General features: G+C 41.6%; 1 protein-coding gene across 2 annotated transcripts in view; it reads right to left on the reverse strand.

Annotated features, from left to right (window-relative positions):
- Positions 1–23,362, reverse strand: part of Plekhm3 (pleckstrin homology domain containing M3) — a 163,981-nt gene that overhangs the window by 91,699 nt on the left and 48,920 nt on the right. For both annotated transcript variants that reach the window (XM_021642033.2, XM_021642032.2), the window contains one exon: positions 8,289–8,434. In XM_021642033.2, coding sequence (XP_021497708.1) covers positions 8,289–8,434 — 146 coding nt within the window. The remainder of the gene's footprint in view (positions 1–8,288; positions 8,435–23,362) is intronic.

Here is a 23,362-nt window from a genome sequence, read left to right on the forward strand (position 1 = left end):
TCCAGAGGCAAGGCTGGGATCCAGGACTAAAAGAAACAACTTGGTTCATTTAAAAGAAAACTGAACATCCACTATGCTTCACATTACACAGCAGAAGCTTATTAATGAAGAAAGAGAGGACAAGCCCCACCCTCAAGGGGCTATGTAGTAGAAAAAATCGACTCAAAACAAAAACCACATGCAGCCTGCCATACTAGAGCCATGAGGGGAGGGAGGGGGTGTCTTACAGGCAGCTTGAAGGAGGGGAAGGGACAAGGAGCCAGGTGGGCCTGCTCGAGCAAGCCACACTGGCTCTAGGGCTGGGATTACAAGTGAAGTCAATCTGATTGTCAGAGCGGAGAGGGACAGTATGAGGGGGGAACAAGAGACTGACAAAAAAAAAATCACAAAGTCCTTCAGCATACAATATGAAAGCCCGATTATTAGATGTCAGGCTATTATGCACCAATTAAAAGTACACTTCTTAGACACAAAGTTCAGCATCATAAACTGGAAGACTCACACCTAAGTTTACACTTCTTAAAGGGTTACAAAAGTACATCATTTCTTAAAGTATGCATGCGTATGTGTGTGTGAGTGTTTGTGTATATGTGCGGTGTTTGAGTATGTGTGTTGGTGTGTATGTGGTGTGAGTGTGTATGTTGGTGTGAGAGTGTGTGCATATGTGTGTGGATGTGTGGTATGAGATGTGTATGTATATGTGGTGTATGTGTGTGTATGTATGTATGTTTCTGTGTGTCTGTGTATTTATAGGAGCTTAAAAGACTGAAAATCCAAGTTACAAAGCAGCTCCCAGAATTGGCTAAGACCTTTAGCTGCTTTACCAGACCATAAACAACAAGGTACGAGAGTACAGTAACCTCACTCCCATCTGTGACGCAAAGACGTCACAGCAGCCAAACAGCAGAGCCATCCAGCCTTCTGTGAAGAATACAACAGCCATGGCCCTGTCCTCAGGCCCCTCCCAGCTCCAGCTCTACATAGAAAGACAAAACTGGGTTATGTGTTGTATTTACTGTGTTTAACTATCTGCTGCACTTAAATATTTCGATGAGGAAAAAAGCCTGATGGTGTTCAGGAAAGTGAAGTACAATCCACTTGAAACTGTTGCTTAAAAATGATGTATTGTACAATTCAATTAGTCTTCCTGGGTGTAGAGAACAGTGTTTATACTGAGTCAGGGCCCTGCTGAATTAGGTTAACAATGCTACCTTTTAGTAGGTGAACAGAAGGACAAAGGGCACTGGCCAGTCTCCCAGGCCTTAAAAGGCTTCTCTCTTCAGGTGCTACTTAAGCCCAAAAGCAAAAGGGAAAAAAAATCTTTTACAGAGACAGTAAAAGCAGGGCACTAATAGGACAGCAGCTACTGACAGCAGCATTCATAAACTAAAACAAAAGAAAAGAAAAACAGAGCTGGCTTCAGTAACGTCCCAACTTATTAACGAGCCTTCTTCCCACAGAGCGCATCACTGCCCAGGCTGCCTGGGTGAGTGGACATCCCAGGTTGCTACAGCCATTTGTGGCAACAAGGCTGAACTCATGGTCTGTCTTCAAAGACCAGATTCCTTTGATTCCACTCCATTCACAAAGACTAGTGAGGTAGTTTTTAGAAAAACTTGCAATTTGGCATGAAATAAATGCTAGTTTTGCAAAGCTGAGCTTTACAATCCCCTTCTGATTCCCTGAGTTCTCAAAGTCCCCTCCCTCTGATGATAACATGATTTAATACACACACTCCACTAACATTAAAAAATCACTTTCCCAAAAAGAAAAGTTTTTAAATGAATATTAGCCTAAGGAAGAAGCTATACTCTTGTTAACTAACCTAAGGGAAGAAGTCAACGGTACTCGTGGGTTGAAAGTTTCCTTCCTGCTAAACTAAAGACGGCACAAGTCACATGGTAACACCATGTATGTCCCAATAAATAGCTGAGCTACTGTCCTTCTTGCAAACCAAATTATGAAAAACAAAAATGCCAGAGTGCTATTTTTATTTTATTTATTGTTCTGTGAATGTGTGGATGCGCATGATTGGTGACGTGGGGCGACATCTTCATGTCATGTTTTACCTGTGAAGGTCATAGGATAACTTTCAGGACTGGATTCTCTCCTTCCGCTGATGGTTCTGGGGAATATGCTATATGCTATGTACTAGCCTAGACTGGCCTAGAGCACTGGGATTAGGGCTTCATTGCTCTTGTAATAAACAAAGAGAATAGTTTATGCCAGAGGAACTCGGCATCATAATTGTGCTTGTGTTTTGGTGTGTGAACTGACTCTGTCTTTACGGCCCTGCAGTCTGCTTGACTTATGAGGGTAGAAGCCCAAATAGAAACATGACTTCCTCTTCACGATAAGGAGCATTAGAGAAGACAGCACAATCACACTGAAATCAGTTAGAAACTAATGATAACCAAATCTGGGATTGCACACATGCATTTAAAAATAAGCACATGCAATCTGAACACTAAGTGTAATTGCGCAGATTTGAACAAAGCATGTGTTTTGTCACAATGGTAACAACTACCTCTTAGTTACAGAATTGTTGGATGTTTCTCAGGTTTACATAATCCTAGAGAGGATTCTGGAGTACTGTTCTGGCATGTTCACCCACTCTGAGTGAAGGAGTAATAGAAAAAGAAATAGTCAACCAGAGAAAATGACGCAGTGGCGCTAAGGACCCTGTTTTGTTTTTTGTTTTGTTTTTAATATTTTATTTATTTATTTGTTTGTTTATTTATTTCATATATATCAGAAGAGGGCACAAGATCTCATCATAGATGGTTGTGAGCCACCATGTGGTTGCTGGGAATCGAACTCAGGACCGCTGAAAGAGCAGCCAGTGCTCTTAACCACTGAGCCATCTCTCCAGCCCCCCCTGTTTTTATTAAAGGAAGAAAAGGCCAAAGAAAACACATGAGGACATGATCTTAGCATGACAAGGAAAGGAAAACATAATCTAGTCAATTTTTTCTCAATCTACGTTCCCAGGATTACAAGTCCCATAGAGAAGATTTTCTTGGTGTTAGGAATTTAAAGGGGCTGCATAGCACTTTCTTGGTGATTCAAAATGAAACATGTTCTCATATTCAAACTCTGAGACACTTGGTAGTAGAGAAAACCTAGCTGGGTTGGGTTAAGAATGTAGCTCATTGGTAATGACAAGGAAGATGAGATGTGTGTGTGTGTGTGTGTGTGTGTGTGTGTGTGTGTGTGTGTGTGTAGGAATAGAAGGAGAAGAGGAAGAAGAAGGATTACCTGCTCAACCCATCTATTTCTCAAGTCTACCTGAGTACAGACAGGACAGTTTTGTGTGGTTCCAGCTCTGCTGTGAGCAGAAGAATGGGAGAAAGGCTAGTCTATGCCTCACTCATCAGCTGGAAACAGAACATCCTTCTCTAACTCCACTGTCCTCTTTCCAAGCTGTAAACTCTTTCTAATGCTCATCAGGATGGCCTGCTGGTGGCCTTCCAACAGAGCCCTACTAACAAGTGTCAAACGTGTGAGTATTTTACAAAATCCACTTTGAAAAACAACGAATTAACCCATTTTCTGTGTTTAATCAAGCCCAGAGACCCCCAAATGACTTATTTATGGTCATGTCATGACAGAGTGGAGCCAGGACTCAGAACTATGGATACCCTGCTCTGTGCTCAGCAGTCTGCAGTCACAGTTCCTTCAGTTTTTAATTACTCTGTCATAACTTATCTGCTCACTACTCTATAAAAGAAGTGCTCCCTGTTCCTTCTCCATCTTTCTTTCCTGTCAGAAGGCAGGTAGGCTGCAAACTGAATCAGACTATAATGCAATTAGGCAGCACTTGCATGTAGGCTCACATTTGAGTTTAAGTCTAAAACAATGATGAACAGGCATAAGTATTTCATATCCAAAGTCATTTTTGTACTTATATATTTATTTGTTTAATGTTTTGACTCCTCCACTAAAATAAAAGGATTCATAAGGGCAGGAACTACATTCCCTTTCAGCCACACACTCTTATTTCAGACACAATTTAACAGTTTGGTTTTATTTCTAAGTTCATTACGCATTTAGAGGCAATAATGAAGAAGAGGAAAGCAGCTAGAGGCAATAGGACTTGCCTCGAATGCCTCCCAAGATGGAGAGATAGGCTTGTGTAACATGGAAAACCCCTGGCTAAATGGAATGTGAATATTCAGGCTAGGACACACAAAACATTTTTTTAAAGTACAACTATGGTGAAAAGAAAGTTAGTGTTTTGAATCCTGCCTGATTGGTTTGAATACAGAGCAGGGAAGTTACCTTCAAAGAGAATTTCATTAGAAAATAGCTACAGAAATTTAAGAGTAGGGTTAACTCCTTCTCAACCATGGAGCCCAGTTCAATCTGTAGCACAGACACCAGGAACGAATGCAATCCTACTTTTGAAAGTAATCATGATTATTAATAATCCAGAGGGCAGCCAGGAAATGCTTAGGATGACAATTTCATTCTGTTCTACAAAGCCATTTTTTTTTCAACGGGTAGTCAGGCAGTCACGTACTTGCTATTAAGGAAGTAGGCAGATCTAACAGAATGATGTCTGGGTTTAGAAACTGATAGGTCTAAATTGATCCTCACAATTAGGACATTAAGCTAATTCCCGGTATCTGAGCAAAAACAGGCAGACACTGGACTAAATGGAATATAGTTCCTCAATGCCAGTGACAGATGATCTTGATAAAATCAGCTGGCTGTGTTCCTGCAGTAAAATTGTCCCTGGTCCACTGAGAATGTGGGAAGCAGAGATCTGACTCCTCATGTGCATCATGAATGAAGTGAGTGTACCTAATAAATATCTTCAGTTAGCTACCTATTCCCTCAAATCAAGTCTAGTTATTTAACGACCACCACAACATGGCCCATGTTCAGTACCAGCTAGACTGGTGGCTTCTGTAGTCTTCAAAGCTCACTGTGAACAGAGTCATGCTTTCAGGAACCATGCCTGTCTTAGCCATTTGCTGTCAGGGCCTCCTTTTTGCTTCTGCACCGCTGACTGATATGCATTCTCCTGGCAGGTGTCAGCAGCCTCAGCTCTCGGCAGACCACAGGGCCAGGACTACCTCACTCACTTGCTCGGTGTTAGCTGTCAAAGCTCTGCTCCAAGCACATTAGTCTAAAGTGAATTCAACCAGCCTGCCTCCGTAAATATGTCTTTATCTCATACACACATGAATAGTATATTTATAGCCTATATTGGGAGTGTCAAGTACAAGATGCAGAGGGAGGCCATGATAACTGTCTAGAGAGGAAGGAAGGAATTAGGGGAGGAAATACAGTTCAAAGTCAGGTTTCAGGATTTGCTGGGCTAGGTGAGACCCATGAGAAAGCCAAAAGGTGTGAAACAGGCTGGCAGGACAGGCTGGCAGGATAGGGATTAGAAAGAATTGGTGTGATTTTAACGAAGAAACTAGTGGGGATGGGTGTGGATGAAGGAGCCAGAGAGGTGGGCAGGAACTAGAGCTCATGAAGGGAACTGTGTTTACTCTGGAGACAAGTATGGTGAGGTCCGTCCCAAACTGAGCACTTACAATACACTGGATACTCCGCTAGGTCCTTCTGTGGCCCATTCAAGAACCCTGTGGCCTTGTGGCATGCATGCTATTATTATCTTATTGTAAGATGAAATAGTAAGACATGGACCAAAATTCATCGAGGGAACATTAGGACAAGAGAAGTAAATTGGAGGGCAAGAACCACCATTCGAAGGCTGCTGACCTCAGTTCTGCTGTGTGACTGCTGCTGAAGCTGTGTGTGTGGTAGGGCTGAGAGCATGACCTCGAGGGAAAATTATGTGGCCAGGAAAATTATGTGGTAAAGGGAATATTCTAGGATGTCTCATATGTCTGGCAGTGGAGACTGTGGGACCATTCACATGAATGTCTACATATGACTGTGAATATTAACATCTGTAATTGCAGGTAGTATGCATTTGGTGAGTGTGCCGAGTCTGAGGTGCCCATGGGATAGGCTTCACTCTCAGTTATTAGGCAACCATGCCTGCTTAGTCCTCAAATCAGAGGATGGAATCCCTGAGAGAGCTCAAATCACTAACTATTTTGTTTTTCTTTTAATAACCTACTCCATATAACTCTCAACTATAAATGTGTGAGTGACCAAAAGCACACGCTTATTTGGCAGGAACTGTGCGCTGGGCACCATTCTAGTTTCTTTCTGTATTTTAGCCACTCAACCAGTAGTGACTCCTTTAAGTTAACAGCATCCTCATCTTATAAATAAGAAAACTAAAACACTTGAGAGTCTAAATAACTCAGTAACTAAATAACCAGGTCACACACACATCAGTAAGCGACAAAGTCAAGACTTGAACCTAGGGAGGCTAGACTCATTTTATATATTAGAAAACTGAGACTTAGGGAAGTTCAAGGAACTTGTCTTTCACTAACCAAGCACTCTAGAAGGTGTTAAGGTAAGCTCTGGACAGATGTCTAATTAACATCAATCCACTAGAGTTGGTTAAAACCATGATGGGGAAAGAGGAGCTGTGGTTGTCAGAGGAACAAGATGGCTCCTTGTGGAAGGACAGTGAGGACTACATGGCTAGAGAGAAGCCTCAGGTGAGGTGATAGAACTATTTCCTGATCATCTGACTTACCCTATTAGCAGGAGAAAGCTTCCAGAGTAACCCACATGGAAATTTAATCCCTGTACATGAAACATATTGACCAAAGAACCTGCTCAAGCCCACTGGTGCAAATGAAAGAGCGTCCATGAGCTTCAAATACATCCCATGCTCTCAGGCTCCTCGCCTCTCATTCCAAGGTTCAAGTACTGGCCAACTCCCCTGCTGTCTATAGGAGGCCATTCTTGCTCTCTTGGCTTCATTATTCCAGCCTCTCTCCTCTCTCCTGGGGAGTTCACATCAGCATAAAAAAAAAAAAATCACGCTGCTATTTTTTTTTCTATTAAAACAAAAGTCAAGCCTAACTTGACCCTGCTTCTCTGAGTTACTCCCCTACCTGTCTTCTTCCCTTTTGAGCAAAACGTCTCCTATTCTTGTCATTTCTTTCTTTCTTCCTATTCTGTGTTGAGCCCACTCCAGTCAAGCCTCTGTTCCTGCCTTTCCATTCAGACTGCTCTCATTAGGGTCACTAATTACCTCCACATGACTAAAGCCAATGGTCCGTTCTCAGGGCGCATCTTAGTTGACCTATCAGCATCTGTCACAGTTCATCTGGAAGCACTTTCTTCACATGGCTTGTCAGGCAGCCTGGGCTCCTTCTACCTCACTGCTCATCATTCCTGGTCTCCAGACACCCTTTGCTGCCCTCTGCTCTCTACACTCTTATGTTGGGATGACCCAACATGTCATGTTCCTCCTCCCCTGCTGACTTGCATTTTTACAGCCAACAAATGTGCTATCATACTCCTTGGGTGTCTTCCTTGCGTGCTAGTCATTACTGTGCAAAGCTCTTAGCATATCCCAACATTTCTGATTAGTTTCCATTCTTTAACAAACAGGAATCTCATATATGCCTGAGGATGACTAACTGCACCATTCCTTCTCGCTAGATAGCTTCTCATAATATTCTAGTTCCAGGGCTGAGAGTGCTTCAAGACTGGCCTTCACCTGAATCAGAGCGCTATTTGATCACAAGAAACACTTTGGGTCACATATGTCTTCTCCAGAGATCACAGGCATGCTTATAAAAAGTCAGTATCCCCACTTTGTATAAAATTCTCTTAGCACCTATAGTTAATTATCAAGGCCTAGAGGTAAAAACTTACCTATCTTACACAGACAGATAGATCAAAAGATATACATATATAAAATTAAGAAATTAATAAGAATCATAATCAAAAAGCTCTTAAAGAGTGAGATCTGTAAAAAGCATTAGATGAAGTCTGGTGGCACAACTGGGATGTATGTATCAGCCCAACCCTTGGGAGTTAGAGACAAGAGGGATTGCAATTTTGGGGTCAGACTATGCTACAAAGTGAGACCCTGGTTTGTTTGGTTTTTTGTTTGTTTGTTTGTTTTTGAGACAGGGTTTCTCTGTGTAGCTTTGGCTGTCTTAGACTTGCTTTGTAGACCAGGCTGGCCTCAAACTCACAGAGATCCGCCTGCCTCTGCCTCCCTGAGTGCTGGAATCCCAAGTGTGTGCCATGTGCCCAGCTTTGTTTTTTTCTTTTTGCTTGTTTGATTTTACAAGCTAGTTTGTCTCAATCAGTTTATAGTTAGCTTTATAAGCCACCCAACCATATATGAACACTCGCTACTATTAAGTGTATCCAAGGTTGGCACGTACCTTGTATTTTGAAGTGTCCCAGTTGTGAACTATGCGTGCTGGGATGAGAAAGCTGTCGTCCACGTGGCAGCTGCCGCAGTAGTACCACCCACTGTAATTGCACACCTTGGCCTTGCCATTAGAAAGGCCAATAGATCGCTGGCATCCTGTTCAAGGCAAAAGATAGACTATGATTGCTGCTGGACTTTGAACAACACAGAACAAGGCTACACAGCCCTTAAGTTCAATGAAGAGAAGCTGCAGAGAACACATAAACCAATGTGTCCCCTCCTTCCTAGCCTGAGTCTCAACCTACTGACCTCCCAAGGGGCAGACATTGTGTTACCTAACTAGATTCTTGTCTCTGGTCTCCTCTGGTTCTATTTCTTCTGTACATAGCTACCAGAGATCAGTCTCTCGTCAACTCTACCTTTATTTCCTCACTGTCTTTCTCAGAAACTAAGTTATACTACATACGTGGCTGGGAGCTTCTGATACAGGTTTGTTTGGCTTACACAACATTTCTGAGAAGAGATCATTTTTTACTGATGAAAAAATAGAGCCAGGCATAGTGGTCTACCCCTGTAGTACCAGAACCTGAAGCAAAGATCTTGAGTTGGGCAACTTAAAAATTCCAGAGTTGGGCAACCTAGCAAGCCCCTGTCTCAAAGAAACAAAAGAGCTCTTGGTGGAGTACTTGCATAGCGTAAGAGAAGCCCTGAGGTCAACCCTCAGCACTACATAAAACTGTGATATGCTGGCACTTGCACCTGGGGCATTTCAAAGACAAAGGAAAGAGGATCAGAAGTTAAAGGTCATTTTGGCTCTATATCAAATTCCAGCCTAGCTTGGATGACATGATACCTTTTCCACAAAAAGAAAATCAAAACTAAACCAAAACAAAAATATCAAGAAAAGGAAAGAAGTTAGGGATGGAAAGAGGAAGGTTTTTCATTGTTAAATATGTTGTGTGAGATCACTCAGCAAAGGAAAGGTAGAGTTTAGATTTGGTTATAAGCCTGCCTAGTGATGAAATGATCACCCAAATCAGACACATGGCATTTCTTAAAAAAAATCAGTGTAAAGAGTCTGGCATTTGGCTGGCCCCATCTCACTTTTATAGCTTTCCTTCGTACGCTCCTCCTGTTTAATTATCTACAAATAATACCCAGGTAAGCAGGCGCTCAGTGCGCCCTCACTCACAGCAGACACATCAGTGCTTGCTGCCTCAACAAATCGTGCCCACTATCAAGACTACTGGCAGCTGGTAGGTGACTCTTCATGCCCTTTTCTTATCCCGGAAGTCTCATGATTCTGTGAGCACTATTCAGGGACTATCTGGGGACCTGGCAATAACCATGGCCCTGTCCCAAAGAGGCTGTGCCTTCTTACTCAAGAGGAACTACCTTCTACTGATACTTACGGAAACCCTGTCACAAACATCCTGTTCCTGGAAGCGCCAGCAAGGTTGATGAACACTATTCAAATAGCATCACTATTCTGACCTGTCTTTTTAACAGCTTTCACTATAGAGCTTCTTCCTTGTGGTATTCCTCATGATTGGGTACCAGAAATACATAAATTAAAGAGATCTGATGTAAGTATCTAATTACTCTTAATGATGATGACGATGATGATGGTGATGATGATAACAACGATTAATAATGTGGTAATTACTGTTATAACCCATTTCCATTACAAGGAGCTCAAAAAACATTTACTTAATACTAACTGCCTACCTACAAAGACACACATAAACTCTGTGAAAATACCACAACACCTAACAGTCTCTATCACAGATAAAATGGCATTATAACCACTCCATTTCACAGTACATCCTCTGCATGGAGAATTACATCCTCTTGTTTTTAAAAACAGAGGGGACTATATCAAATACATATGTTAGGGGTGCACTCCAATAACTAGCTATTCCCATGGTTCTTAAAATTATTATCCTTTCTTAACTATTGGGTAGCAACAAAAGTATTATGAGGCTAGCTGAGGAACGAGAAACAATGTGCAGACAAGAAGGACCACGGGAGCTTCTGTTTGAGGGAGGAGATGTTGTCACTATCCCGGGTGGTAAGTGCTGGGATGCTGCTTGCTGCACTCACAGACTGTGACTCACTTGGTACTTACACGTGCCTTCTTGAACTGTGGTTCCTTTTTATGGGCCTCTCCAGCCAGGCAGACCATAAACTTCTCAGATATACTTTTTTTTATCCTCAGCACTTAACACAGAGTTTAACACATGATAGACAACCAATAAACGTTTGTGTCGAAGCATGATAAACTAGGAACCCTGTGGCGCACACAATATATACACTCATACATATAAAAAACATACAATTAGTTATCTCAAAATTCTTTGAACCTGGTTGCCTGCCTCTTCAAACAGCCTGCTGTCATTCCCATTCCTATAACCACATGTTGCCCATTCTAAAGCCTATACATTAAAAGTGTTTACTGTGAACAGTAGACAGACTCAAGAGGGACCGGACACATCCAAGCTCTGAGGATATTACTATTTCTGATAATTAATGGATAATCAAACAGAGTTAACACAGAAATGACATAGAATAGTGTCAGAGCATGATCCAAGAATGAAGTTGTGTCGGGAGAATTCCGAGTGCCTGTGAGAAAACTCCAAGAGACCAAGACGTCAGTTTCTTCAAAAACATGGAATTGTTCTTGGAATGTATTTTTATGTTCCTCCCAGGGGTAGCAGATAGGAGTGAGTTTACTTCAATTACACTACAACTGGCTATTGTTATTTGTTTATATGCCTCTGTGGAAAACCATGTTTCTGTCATGTGCTGTTTGTTAGCCATGTGTGGTTTGCCCTTGTGATTGTATACTTTACTCATGTGACTCCTCTTAACTCCCAGAGCATAAACTGTCTGATGCTCTGAATAAAGTTGGCTACTGCAAGAGACTTTTGTCTGCCTCATTTATCATGGACCATTCTCCCAGGTCCCACTGCCTTCAGAGCAGTAAAAAGAACAGAACTTAGTCCCTCCTAATGGATCAGAGGTGACTGTGGTCGTGCAGACATTCAGTCAGGATCATCACTATAGCCAAATTCTCATCATAAGATACATCACCATAGCCAAATTCTCACCATAAGAAAATTAATTAAATAAGTTTGGGTTTTTTGATTGTTTGGTGTATAATAAATAGCAGTAAGAGTCTTCTGGTACTAATGAGTTTAATGGGCTTACCGTTCTGTAATTTAATGACTTTAATATGATGTAATATTCTATAACGTATATAGGCAACATTTTAAAATACAAATAAGCATATAGAAATATGGATAAAAAAGCATATAGCCACAGGTCCTAAGTGGGTGTCTGACTACATGTGCCACTGAGACAAGCTGAACATTCTCAGAGCTCTGCACAGGTTTCTGGGCTTACAGATGGGGAGGAGGAGGGAAAGGAGTCCACAGCTAAGGCTCTTTGGGGTTTTGGTCTACACATGGACGACACTGTGTAACTCTTTCCTCTGTTCCTTGAGTGTCTTCACTACTTTATGTGGAAACATGCTGTCCACTCAGTTCTTAGGCTGTTTTGGACCTGTCTGCATGCCAGAGACTACTCTGGTGTGGTGTACAAAGAAGTGCTAATCCACAGTCAGGAAGCTTGGGTTCCTCTTGTCCCATGCTGTGAACCTGATCCAATCTCTCATCTGGCTTCCTCATTATAAAATAAACAGGATAGCTAAGATTGGTAGACAGTCAAATTCAGTGTGTACCCAAGTTTTCTAGTGGTTTGTGGCAAAAGTAGAGGCCTCCCCAAAACAATTCTGCTTCTGTGAGATGGAGTAGGGACCAGAAATGCTTATTTCTCACGAGCATCTTCCCCTATTCCTCACCAGCAGCTCTGAGGGGTAGAGGCAGGGACTAGTCTCCTGGTTTCTCAGAGACCTCTAAGGTCCCTCCAAGCTCTAAACACCCGTTAGAAGACATGCAGACTGCTCTGAGAAAAATCATGATCTGTCATACGCCTTCCCAGACCAACAGTTTCATTTCTCAGTCAATTTCTAAACATCCGATATGGAAAACAACCCTGAGCTCAGACTACAAGTGTTTACTCCCCATACTATGGATGGAATGGAGGATTCATGCATGCTCTGTAAGAGCTCTACCACCAGCTATACCCAGAACATTCTCAATACTTCTGGGAAGCCTCCTAGTCAACTGAGAAAGAATTAAAGTTTTTTAACACTGAATCCAATGCACTTGCCTTTGAAAGAGCATAGGGTGGTTAGGAGGGAGATGAGAGGCTACTAACCTGATAGACTCACTGTCTTCAAACAGCACCTATCATCTTTTTCAAGAAGGAAACCCTGCTCTGTTGATTGACAGTGAGATTTCCTTTGCTATCATATTGTAGGTCATGGACCGAAAGCATCTGAAGCAATTCTCCACAAACAGGCATAATCTGGGATTTTAATTCGTCATTGTGAGGTTTTCAACAGAGTAAAGTGTGCTTTCTTGAAAATGACTGTTAAACATTTTTTTCAGGAGTGCCAAAAGTGGACTCTGAAAAGCAACATTATGGAGGAAAATAAGAGCTGCAAAGTAGACAGACAATAATTAATTGAAATAACTAATTAGGGCTTATTTACACATATTTTTATGTACTTTCAAACAGACTTTCAATAACATTTCTACATTCAAGGGCATTTGTGGAAGGGGACACTCTACATGTTAGATCAAAGCAAATGCATTCTCCCAGGTTCTTTTTGAAACTTTTCAAAGTGTTCAATTCATAAGAACAAATAACTATCTCACAAGAGAACTCACTAGCCTTTTTTTTTTCTTCTTCCCACCGCACTTCACATCTTTAATGAACACAAGCTCTGAAGAGCTTAGCTTCCCCTCTGATACACTTTTGGAAACAAATGTCTCCATTTACCCAGAACCCTGTTTGCTGCATGTACAATCTATTTCCCAAACCGCCTTCACTAAGTCATCCAAAAGAGTCTAAGGCTTGGAACAGAAATTCTGGAGAAATTTTCCACAAAGCATAATCTTTCTTCTCACAAATGCACCTACTTAGCTTGGCTGGCTGCAGTATGGTGTTACTGATGCTGAGGTCTTGAATAAGGGCCAATAGCCTTCTCCTTGCTTAATAGCTGTCAAGTTCTGCTGCCTACCCCAAACCAAGGAACCCAGAGGCCCAACAGGGAAGGACAAGAGCTAAGGCTGAGTCCATCTCTATGTCACCGAGGAAGTGCCAGGTACTCCAAGCTGCTTTTCATCGTATAATGTGAGCTTTCATACACTTCCATGAGGTCAAGCCAGAATTTTGCTTTGTATTTGGCAGGAAGAGATGCTCTGAAGAATAAAAAAAAAAAAAAAAAAAAGAACAAAGAAAAGAAGAGAACAAAGTGCCTTTGCAGAAAGGAAAGAGAAAAAGCCTGATGTACACTATAATCCCAGCACTTGGAATAAGGAAGCAGAAGGATCAGGAGTCCAAGGCTAACCTAGGCTATCTTTTAGAGACCCTATCTTCTAAAAAAAAAAAAAAAAAATGAGGGGAGGAATGAGACAAAGAGTTTTAGGTAACAAATTTTCACTTGTTCTGTAAAAACATGAAAAATAAAATAAAGCCTAGCTAAAACATCATGGTATCTGTAATCCCAACACTCTAGTGGCTGAAGCAAGAGAGTCACATGTGGGTATATACAGGGAGACCTAGTCCTTCAAAAGGGTGGGGAGAGAAAGCAGAAAGCAGAAGGGAAACTTGATGAGACTGTCATAGCCTCCTTTGCCAACGGCACAGGACAGGATGAAGTGTCCACAGCTAAGCTGAGGTCCCAGTCCTCTCTTCCCTCCTTTCTTCTATCCAGTGTCCTGAGAGAGGGCAGTGACTCGTCACAGAGAAGCACTATGTAAAATGCTGCTCTATGCTGCTCCAAGGCCTGGACTTTGAATAGGTTTGGACTCTTGAGACTGTATTTTTTTTCCCAAATGAAGGAGAGCTCCAATGACTTGGTATTTTATAAGCATTAGGGATGTTGAAGAGAGGTGGTGTGGTTCTGTGGTTGAGCATTTGGTTAGAATATATGAAGGTCCTGGATTTTGACACCACTTCCCTACCCCAAGTGCTGAAAAAAAAAGTCAAAAAATTGGGAGTGAGGCCATAAACAGTTTGGCTTCCCTAGCTTGTTATCTGTAACCATGTACTGGTTAAGGGTCAGTGTTAAGCCAGGCATGTAGTGGTGCACACCTTTAATACCAGCACTTGGGAGGCAGACGCAAGCAGCTCTCTGTGAGTTTAAGGTCAACCTGGTCTACTGAGTTCCTGGACCGCCAGAGCTACATAAAAAGACCCTGTCCAAAAAATGAATAATCTGTCCCAGGAGCAGAAAGACACACACAGTATATACTCACTTATAAGTGGATACTAGACCTATAAGATGGGATAAACATACTAAAATCTGTACACCTAAAGAAGCTAAACAAGAAGGAGGTTCCAGGGTAAGATGATCAATCCTCACTTAGAAAGACAAATGGGATGGACATGGGAAGTAGGAGAAAACAAGTAACAGGACAGAAGCCTACCACAGAGGGCCTCTGAAAGACTCTACTTAGCAGTATATCAAAGTAGATGCGGAGACTCATAACCAAACCTTCGGCAGAGTGCAGGGAATCATATGATAAAAAGGGGAGTTAATATGACCGGAAGAGGACAGGAGCTCTACAAGGACAAAATACATAAGGGCACAGGTGCCCTCAATGAGACTGTTTCTCCAACCAAGAACCATGTATGGATATAACCTAGAACCCCTGCTTGGAGGGGTAGCTACCATGTAGCCCATGGTAGCTCAGTAACCAATTGGTTTTCCCTAGTAAGGGGAACAGGAACTATTTCTGACATGAACTCAACGACTGGCTCCTTTACCTCCCCACCCCCTGAGGGAGGAACAGTCTTGCTAGGCCACAGAAAAGGACATGGCAGCCAGTCCTGAAGATACCTGATAACCTAGGGTCAGATGGAAGGGGAGGAGGACCTCCCCTAGCAGTGGACTTGGAAAGGGGCAGGGAGGAGATGAGGGAGGGAGGGTGACATTGGGAGGGAATAAGGGAGGGAGGGTGACATTGGGAGGGAATGAGGGAGGGAACTACAGCTGGGATACAAAGTAAATAACCTGTGATTAATATAAAAATAATATAATAACACCTAATAAATAATATAAAAATGAAATATATTATACAACATATTATTTATAAATATAATATCCATAAATTTATAAATAATATATTATATAATACAAAATAATATAAACATAATAATATAATATAAAATAATATAAAATAAAAATTAATAATAAAAAAATCAAACAAAAAATGAACAATCAAACAAACAACGAGCTACTGTTAAATATACACTTTTTAAAAAAACTGCTATATTTAGCATAAATTGAATGTTCTGCTTTTCCAGCCTGGGATTAGCCCAAATATAGGTAGTGCTTAAGTGAAGGATTGCTTAATATAAGCACAAGCAATCTTTTCAGCATAAAGCTGGTATTAAATAAAGTTGATGCAAAACAAACATGTGCCCTTGTTTTGTATCCTGCACTGCAAAAAGGAACAGCACTTAGAGGCAGGAGTGGATACCCACCACACCTCAGCCCGCACGGTACAAATGAGGCTATAGAATTCTACTTGCAGAATGGAAAGGGTGCAGAAAATACAGAAATCTGGAAACACCTACTTAGAAATCACTGACTCAGCCTCTTTCCTGTCTCAAAAATCCAAATTACTTCTCAGTTTCTAGAATAAGACGGTAACCCATAAAGCAGAAGGTATCTAGTAAATCATAAAGCAAATTAATAGACTAAACATTTAGATGAAGACTGTGGCATATTGAGTTACATACATTTTGTTTGTCATTGGACAAATAGTATTCATAAGCATCTCAAAACTGAAGCAAAAAGGAGAACTCAATCTTGTGCCACCATAATTAATTACTAATATGAGGAGATAGTATGGGTTGCAGAGATTTGGTTGAAATTATCAACCCATTTTAGGCTGCAAAAATTCAAAATTATATTCTCCCAAAGGTTTTAAATACTCTGATAGTGAAATCTCTTCCCAGGGGATGAAAACATCATAGTTGGTTGGTCCCAGAAAACAAAAACATGCCACTAGATGAAAATCTCAATGCCAGGCATGGATTATCTCACTTCAGGTTACTAGCCAAAAGCCCCAGATGCCTCCAACACAACATAGGCTATTGCCAATGCCCTTGCCTGCTCACCATAATTAACTAGATGGTAAGATTCTGTAACTAAAGATATCATACACTTTGATTGCAGGAAATAGAAAGATAATCTGGAACTAACTAGAAAATTTCCTCCTTCTGGCTGGCTAGCTTTCATGGTTCCACAAGGAACTATGCAGGCTATTGGGGGGGGGGGAGAGAGGTATTTATATTTGTGTGTGTGTGTGTGTGTGTGTGTGTGTGTGTGTGTGTGTGTGTGTGTTGGGGTAAGACCACCTTACCCAGTGCTGGATCACGCATGCTACAATACTGATGTACCCACTGGAGTAACAGCAGCATGAATGTTATGGCAGGGCTAATTACCCAACTTCTGATTGGATTTCAGGCATGCACCACAGGAGGAAATTCATGCTTGGCATTGATTACCTGGTCAACAATCTATGGTTGGGGAGGCCATGGGCCCTATGGGGAAACCTGTTATTGTTGTTTTGCTCGTTGTTCATGATGTCAATCTGCCTTCTAAATATTTGTTCATACCCACAGACTAGTGCTGTTCTCAACTTGGGTCAGAGAAACTTCTTTTCGCAGCGGACAACAGCTAGTGTAAAGACGCGTAAACTGGTCAAAAAGCTAAAAATAAGTGTTGCAGAGTGTTCATTCCCTAAATGGAACATGTATATAATACCTTGCCAGCAAGACTCAGGATACATGATAAAGAGAATACGAGAGCTGGGGGTGGGGAGAAGCGCTGTGAAGTGCTGTCCTCCGGATGTGACGTGGCCACTGCACTCCTGAGCTAACAGCAGCTGGGTCTCCACAGACAAGACCTGCACAGCGTCAAGCCAGTCAAAGCGCCAGAATGCAGGGGGGAGGAGCTCAAAAAGCTTTCTGGCAGTTGATGGCTGCTTGCAAAAAAGAGAGTCAGTTTTCTTCATGGGTCTGGCTCTAGTAGTTGGCCCTGTACCCAACCATGGGTAGCATTAATGAACTGGACTCAGGTGAGTTACAAAAGGAAGAAAGGAAGGAAGGGAGAAAAGGAGCAAGGGAGGAAGGAAGGGAAGAGAAGAGAGAAAAGGTAAAGGTAGGAGGGGGCTGTGTTGGAAGGGGGTCCAGGGAGAGAAGAAAAGGAGAATGAGTGTGGGGAAGGCTATGATCAAGATACCTTATATGTATGTATGAAGTTGTCAATGAGTAATTGAAAAATATTTTAAAAAGAAAAAATGACCTCTATAGCTAGAAGGGGCGCTACACTCTACACATTTAAATACAATCCTAAAACATACTCACTAGTTGTTTCCAAATTTTTGCTGAAGTCACTTCTGTTTATTACAGAATAATTTTTGTTTGGTGGGTTTCATTTTATGTTCATCTACAAATTTTACAGTGCTGAGAGATTAAATATGGGAAAACGTCACTGCTTGTTGGCGAGAACTTGGGTCATAAAATTCTGCTATACGGTCTGAGAGTTGACACATGCTCAAAAACATAAATTAGGCTTGGAAGGAAACTGTCCCTATCATGGTTGACACACTTAGGCTAGCTTGAGTTGGCACTTGCAGAATGGACTGCAGCCGTTGCTAGCACAGCAATGTCCTTAAGAATATAGCAGCAGTGAATAACTCCTCTGGGGGAAAATGGGGTACCGAACCAAGGAATTTCCCTTTCAACACAGCAACGTGGCAAATGTTAGGCTTGTAAAGTACTAGCACTGTGCCTAGATGCAGTGAGAGTTCTGTGCCCATTATATCTACAGGCAGAACAGTGACAGGTGAGGAGACTAGAACCAGCAGACTGCAACTGTCAAGACAGGGGCTACCTACAAATCATCATTGTGTATTACCTGATTCTCTTGCAGAGTTAAGGCAACCAAAAAAAAAGCAAGCCATTGGATTTTTTTCCAGTCTGAGTAAGACTAAAAATTTCAAGTACACTGTAAGCTGTTACGTAAGGCCTTTGTTTGGTTTTGGTTTTCTACTTGGGGAATGTTATTTGTTCTGAATATTTAAACACTAAGTCAGTCTTGATGGGCAGCATTTTGGCTGTATTAATAGTACTAAAGGTACGGTACTTACCTAAAAAATGAAGGAAATTTGACATGTTAGATGATTACTGATGACTGAAAACATAAACTTATTAAATTTTACAGTATTCATCCAATCATGTGGAATGTTGCTACTAAGATTTTAAGTCATGAGCTGGAGTGACGGCTCGGCAGTTGGGAGCACTTGTTCTTACAGGGGACTCAGGTTTGATTGCCAGCACCCACCATGATTCACAACCATTCATAACTCCAGTTCCAGGGCAGCTGATACCCTCTTCTAACCACAACAGGCACCAAGAGCAAGAAGTGCACAAACATTCATGCAGATAACCACTACCATATAGAATTAAAAAAATTTTAATTTAATTTATTGTAAATTGTGTGAAATATCAGATGATTGTTCAAGGTTCCTGAATCAACTGCATTGAAAAAAAAATTGTGTGAAATAAATTAGTAAGTACTAAGTCGATTCTAACTCATGTTGAGAAATGTCAGGATTTATTGGTCTTTCAGGTAAACAATGATTGAAAACCTAACGTCAATATTTAGTCAAAATTTATCTCGAAAGGCAATAAATCTTGATTTTTGCTAAGGCGAGTAAGCAAATAATGTGCGCTGTTCTAGAGAGTCTGATTGCTTTTCATCTAAGTACCTGCCTTGAGTTGTAAACAGAATGATTTACATAAAATTTTCACCTCCAAAAGACATGATTTTAAAAGAAACAAAAGTTTCTTTTAAGTTTTCTTACAAGACACTTCGATGGCAGCATTTATATTAGTGTAAGATAGGTTTCATACTAAAATATTATAATTCATCTTCTAGTGTACTTTTAACCAGTCCAAATGTAGTACTCTTTCCAATCCTGTTTTCCTCTTAAAGTTAATGACTTGACTTTCTCATTTTATTCTGTTTGTTGGATTTTGAGCGGGAAAAAGATCTTAGAAAAAGTCCTGTCAGTAAAGGCTTAAGTCAGGAACTAGAGCATGTTTGGAAATTACTGTACTCCAGTTACCCGAGAGAAACTGTAAGTACAGGTGCTTAGAAAAGAGCTTGGAACGGTAAAGCCAAACCATAAGAGGCTGTCCTGGGGCAAGCTGATCTAACAGGGCAGGGGATCTGCTAGAGCTGTCTCAAGCAGGGGAGCGGTCTGAGCTTTGAGAGGATTCACTGCCAAGAAAAAAAGTGAAAGGGGAGAGAACCAGTTGAGTCCTTATACCCCTCTGAACTTGACTAGGTCTTGGCTCGGGACAGAAACAGGAGGGCTTACCGCCTGATATGAAGTACAGGCAAGGCTCTGTCAAAATGAGCACGGTGTTCTGAACCTGTGGCTGCTGCAGGAGTCAGAGTTGCAGGTAGACAACGTGATGCTGCAATGGACAGGTGTCCACAGGAAAGCATTACCTGGGCTAACATGACGACACGCCACCGCAGACACCCGCCACTGCACACGGAAGAGTAAAATCAGCAGGCTCTACACTCAGCCAACTCCATCGCTCCTGTTTCCCTTCCTCCCCTCCTTCCTTCCTTCCTTCTTGTTTTGTTTTTCAAGACAGGCTTTCTTTGTATAACCCTGGCTGTCCTAGAACGTGCTTTGTAGAGCAGGCTAGCCTCAAACTCACAGAGATCTGCCTGCCTCTGCCTTCTGAGTGCTGGGATTAAAGGCTTGCACTACCATAACCTGGCTATAAGCTTTACCCAAAGAAAATTATTATTCAAGCTATTTGGTAAAGGATGTAGCATGGAAAAGAGGTCTTGTCCATGTTGCACCCTGTCTTCTAGAGAACTTACTTGTAACATTGGGGCTTTTTTTTTTTTCTTCACAAATGTATCCTTTTGGTGAATCACCTGTCCACTAAGGACTCAAAGACTACTTGAGGACTGCTGGCCACAGGGGTTAATGCTCCTTTAGCACAGCTTAGCTTCTTCCACTGCTTCTCTTGTACTACTAAGCCTAAAGCCCTGTGATCCCGAACAGGAGATCTGGAGTATGTAAAAGGCAAAGGCTGGGATGGGCTATTTAGCATTTACACACTTCGAGCTGCGGAAAGATATGTATTATGAAAAGAAGCGCCTTACTGGAGTGTTCCTCTGCGACATGGCTGAGCCTGAGGAAAGAAACAGTGACGCTTACACTGTCTCTAAACTCAAGACCATGGGCATTATTTTTCCTATTACAGATATTATATTAAGATTTTTTTTTTTTATCTTAATCACTCAGGTCTTCTAAAAGATCCCATGCTAAAACAAGTACCTGGCTCAACTTACCTTAGTCCCAGCCCTGCTCCAAACACTTTCTCTTGCCAAGAATTCAATATATGCTCCAATTATGTTCTTTCAACAGCAGCTTCCCCTGGCATTTAATGTTCTGTTAAATCACCACTAGCACGCTGTGTGATTTCCTAGTCATAGCTCTATTATGATTGGTCTCAAAGGTCAACAACCTTTTAACAGCTTAGAAGTTGATATTATCCTTTTGGTTTATCTGAAAAAAGAGCTGTCTCTACTCTGTTTCTGGACCTTATCTGTTCTTCCAGCTTGGATTTAGAAGTCTCTACTTGCATTAGCCCCACTCAGTCTGTCGCTTAATCACACATAGTGTTGCGCCATGGTCCCCTCTGACTTCCCCTCACACCACTCCCTGTTCTTAACACATGCTTCCCCTCCCTTCTGTAGCATGAGGTCTCATCTCTTTGAACCTCACAGTATCTTTAAAACACAGCCTTCCTTCTTCTTCCCTGGCAGCACCTCTCAGAGTAATGCCTACTTGAGCTATTTCAGTAATGACAACAATTTGATAAAATTAAAGTCATGAGAGTGGACCCAAAGAGTACTAGGGACAGTCTCAAAATGGAAAAAGATGACTTTCATCAGGTTCCTATAAATCCATGCTTGGGTTTCATTTTCATCCTATACCAAATTCCATATGCCTTATGAGTTTTTGAGACTGTCTTGCTCGCTTCTTTCCTTTATTCCTTTGTTTTATGACGTCTAGGTTTTTCTGTTTCTCTTAAAAAGTATCTATGACCCTGCCCAAAGCTAATCTTTTAACTAAATGTTTTGTAATAAAGACAGACTATGCTACAGCATGGTCTGGTGCTTTGTATTTGTTAATTATTTTGCTCCCCAAGGTCTGTTTGCTGTCTTTTACGAGCAGACTATCACGTACCCCAAGTAATGCTGTGTAACCTTGCCTCAAAATTATCCAATTCACTAAATAAAAGGCCTACAGCTGAGTGGGGCAAAGTGAGGTGGGCGTGGCCAAGTTTCAAGGGATTGGAGGACAGAAGGAGAGGAAGAGACAGGCACTAGAGGAAAAGGAAGCAGGACTGCCAAAGGTTACTGTGGAGAGGACCAATAGCCAGGAGGAATTTACTCTAAGGATTGGCCATGTTGGAGAGAAGCAGGCCAGATGAAATGCACGTGCAAGTATTTATGTTATTTTGGATGGGACGTGGCCTGGATAGAAATGATTAGAGCAACTGTCATGAGATGTGGGGCTGGAAGGTAAGGAGATAATTTAAGGGGTTAATATCTGCCCAGCCCCAAGTGAAATAAAGCTTACTGAAAATTCTATCAGGTGTCTATTTTTTTATTGATATGGTAGTGGGTTAATAATAACTGCTGTAATAATTATAGCCTATTAATAAACCTTAATAGCCTTTTATTTTCTTCAACAAGGTTATTTGCATCCTTTTAGACAGGGTAAGGCAAATTAAAAACTTCCTATATAAGTAGAAATTCCTATTTTCTGGTCCTCACCTTGCCATTTGAAAGGAATTTCTTAGCAAATTAATCCCTAACTCTCTCTCAGTCCCTCATCAGACCTCTTCACAGATGGAGAAATGAGGTATCAACTGCTGAGTTAGTTTTAAAATTTTTATACATCATTGTGTGATGAGGTGTGCATGGACAACTGTGTGACTGCAGCGGTCAAAACAACTTTGGGGAACTGGTTTTCTCCTTCCACCATGACATGGGTTCTGGGGGTCAAATTCACATCACCAGACTTATGTGGCAAATGCCATTCCTTTGAGGCATCTCCCTACAAGCGAGTTTAAAAGGATCCTAGCCTGCTCATTCTGACCTCAGAGAGCAGGTATTCTGCCTACTCTACTGCAGTTAGAGGGTATTGTCTCAGGGATTCCAGCTGTGGATAGATGCATAAATAGATCTAATATCATCTTTATGATATCTGAAATGAAAAGAAAGAGATATTGCTTATTACCTTGTAAAACTCTGTAAGGTTCATGGCTCAGACAGAGAGCATCCACCCAAGGTGGGGGAAGAAAGGGAAAAACAAGTGGCGCATGCATGCTGGTGAGATTATTGGTAGAGTTAAGCTTAAGGAGATACAAGGAAACCTTTGGCACTATAAGGAACCTTTTACCCATGCTAAAATCCTTCATCCTAACAATGGATGAGAAACATCATTGTCTCAAAGGTGGCCATCACCAGGGAACCACCCCACCATTTCTGGGCAAAAATACAGTGATGTACAATATTGTTGAATTAAGATATGTGGCTTTGGTTTGGCGAGAATCTTCTGATGTATGAACTGTATACAGACAGAGCAGTTAGGACAGAGTGCTAGAGATGGTGACCCATAAGACTGGAAAGGCTGGCTTGAGTTGACTGAGTCAGTGGCAGCGTGACCAGGAGGAGACCATGTTTCTGTGCTCCTAACTTATTCCTTACCCTCTGAGTCTGGATGCCCCCAGATACCACATCACATGTCCCTATGGTCTGTGTGGTCTCTAAGACTCTGGGGCTTGAGAAGAACATCTTTATTGATGAAATAGGAGAAGGAGACCAGATTTTCA

This window comes from Meriones unguiculatus, chromosome 15 (assembly GCF_030254825.1).
Source record: "Meriones unguiculatus strain TT.TT164.6M chromosome 15, Bangor_MerUng_6.1, whole genome shotgun sequence".
NCBI classification, from domain to species: Eukaryota; Metazoa; Chordata; class Mammalia; order Rodentia; family Muridae; genus Meriones; species Meriones unguiculatus.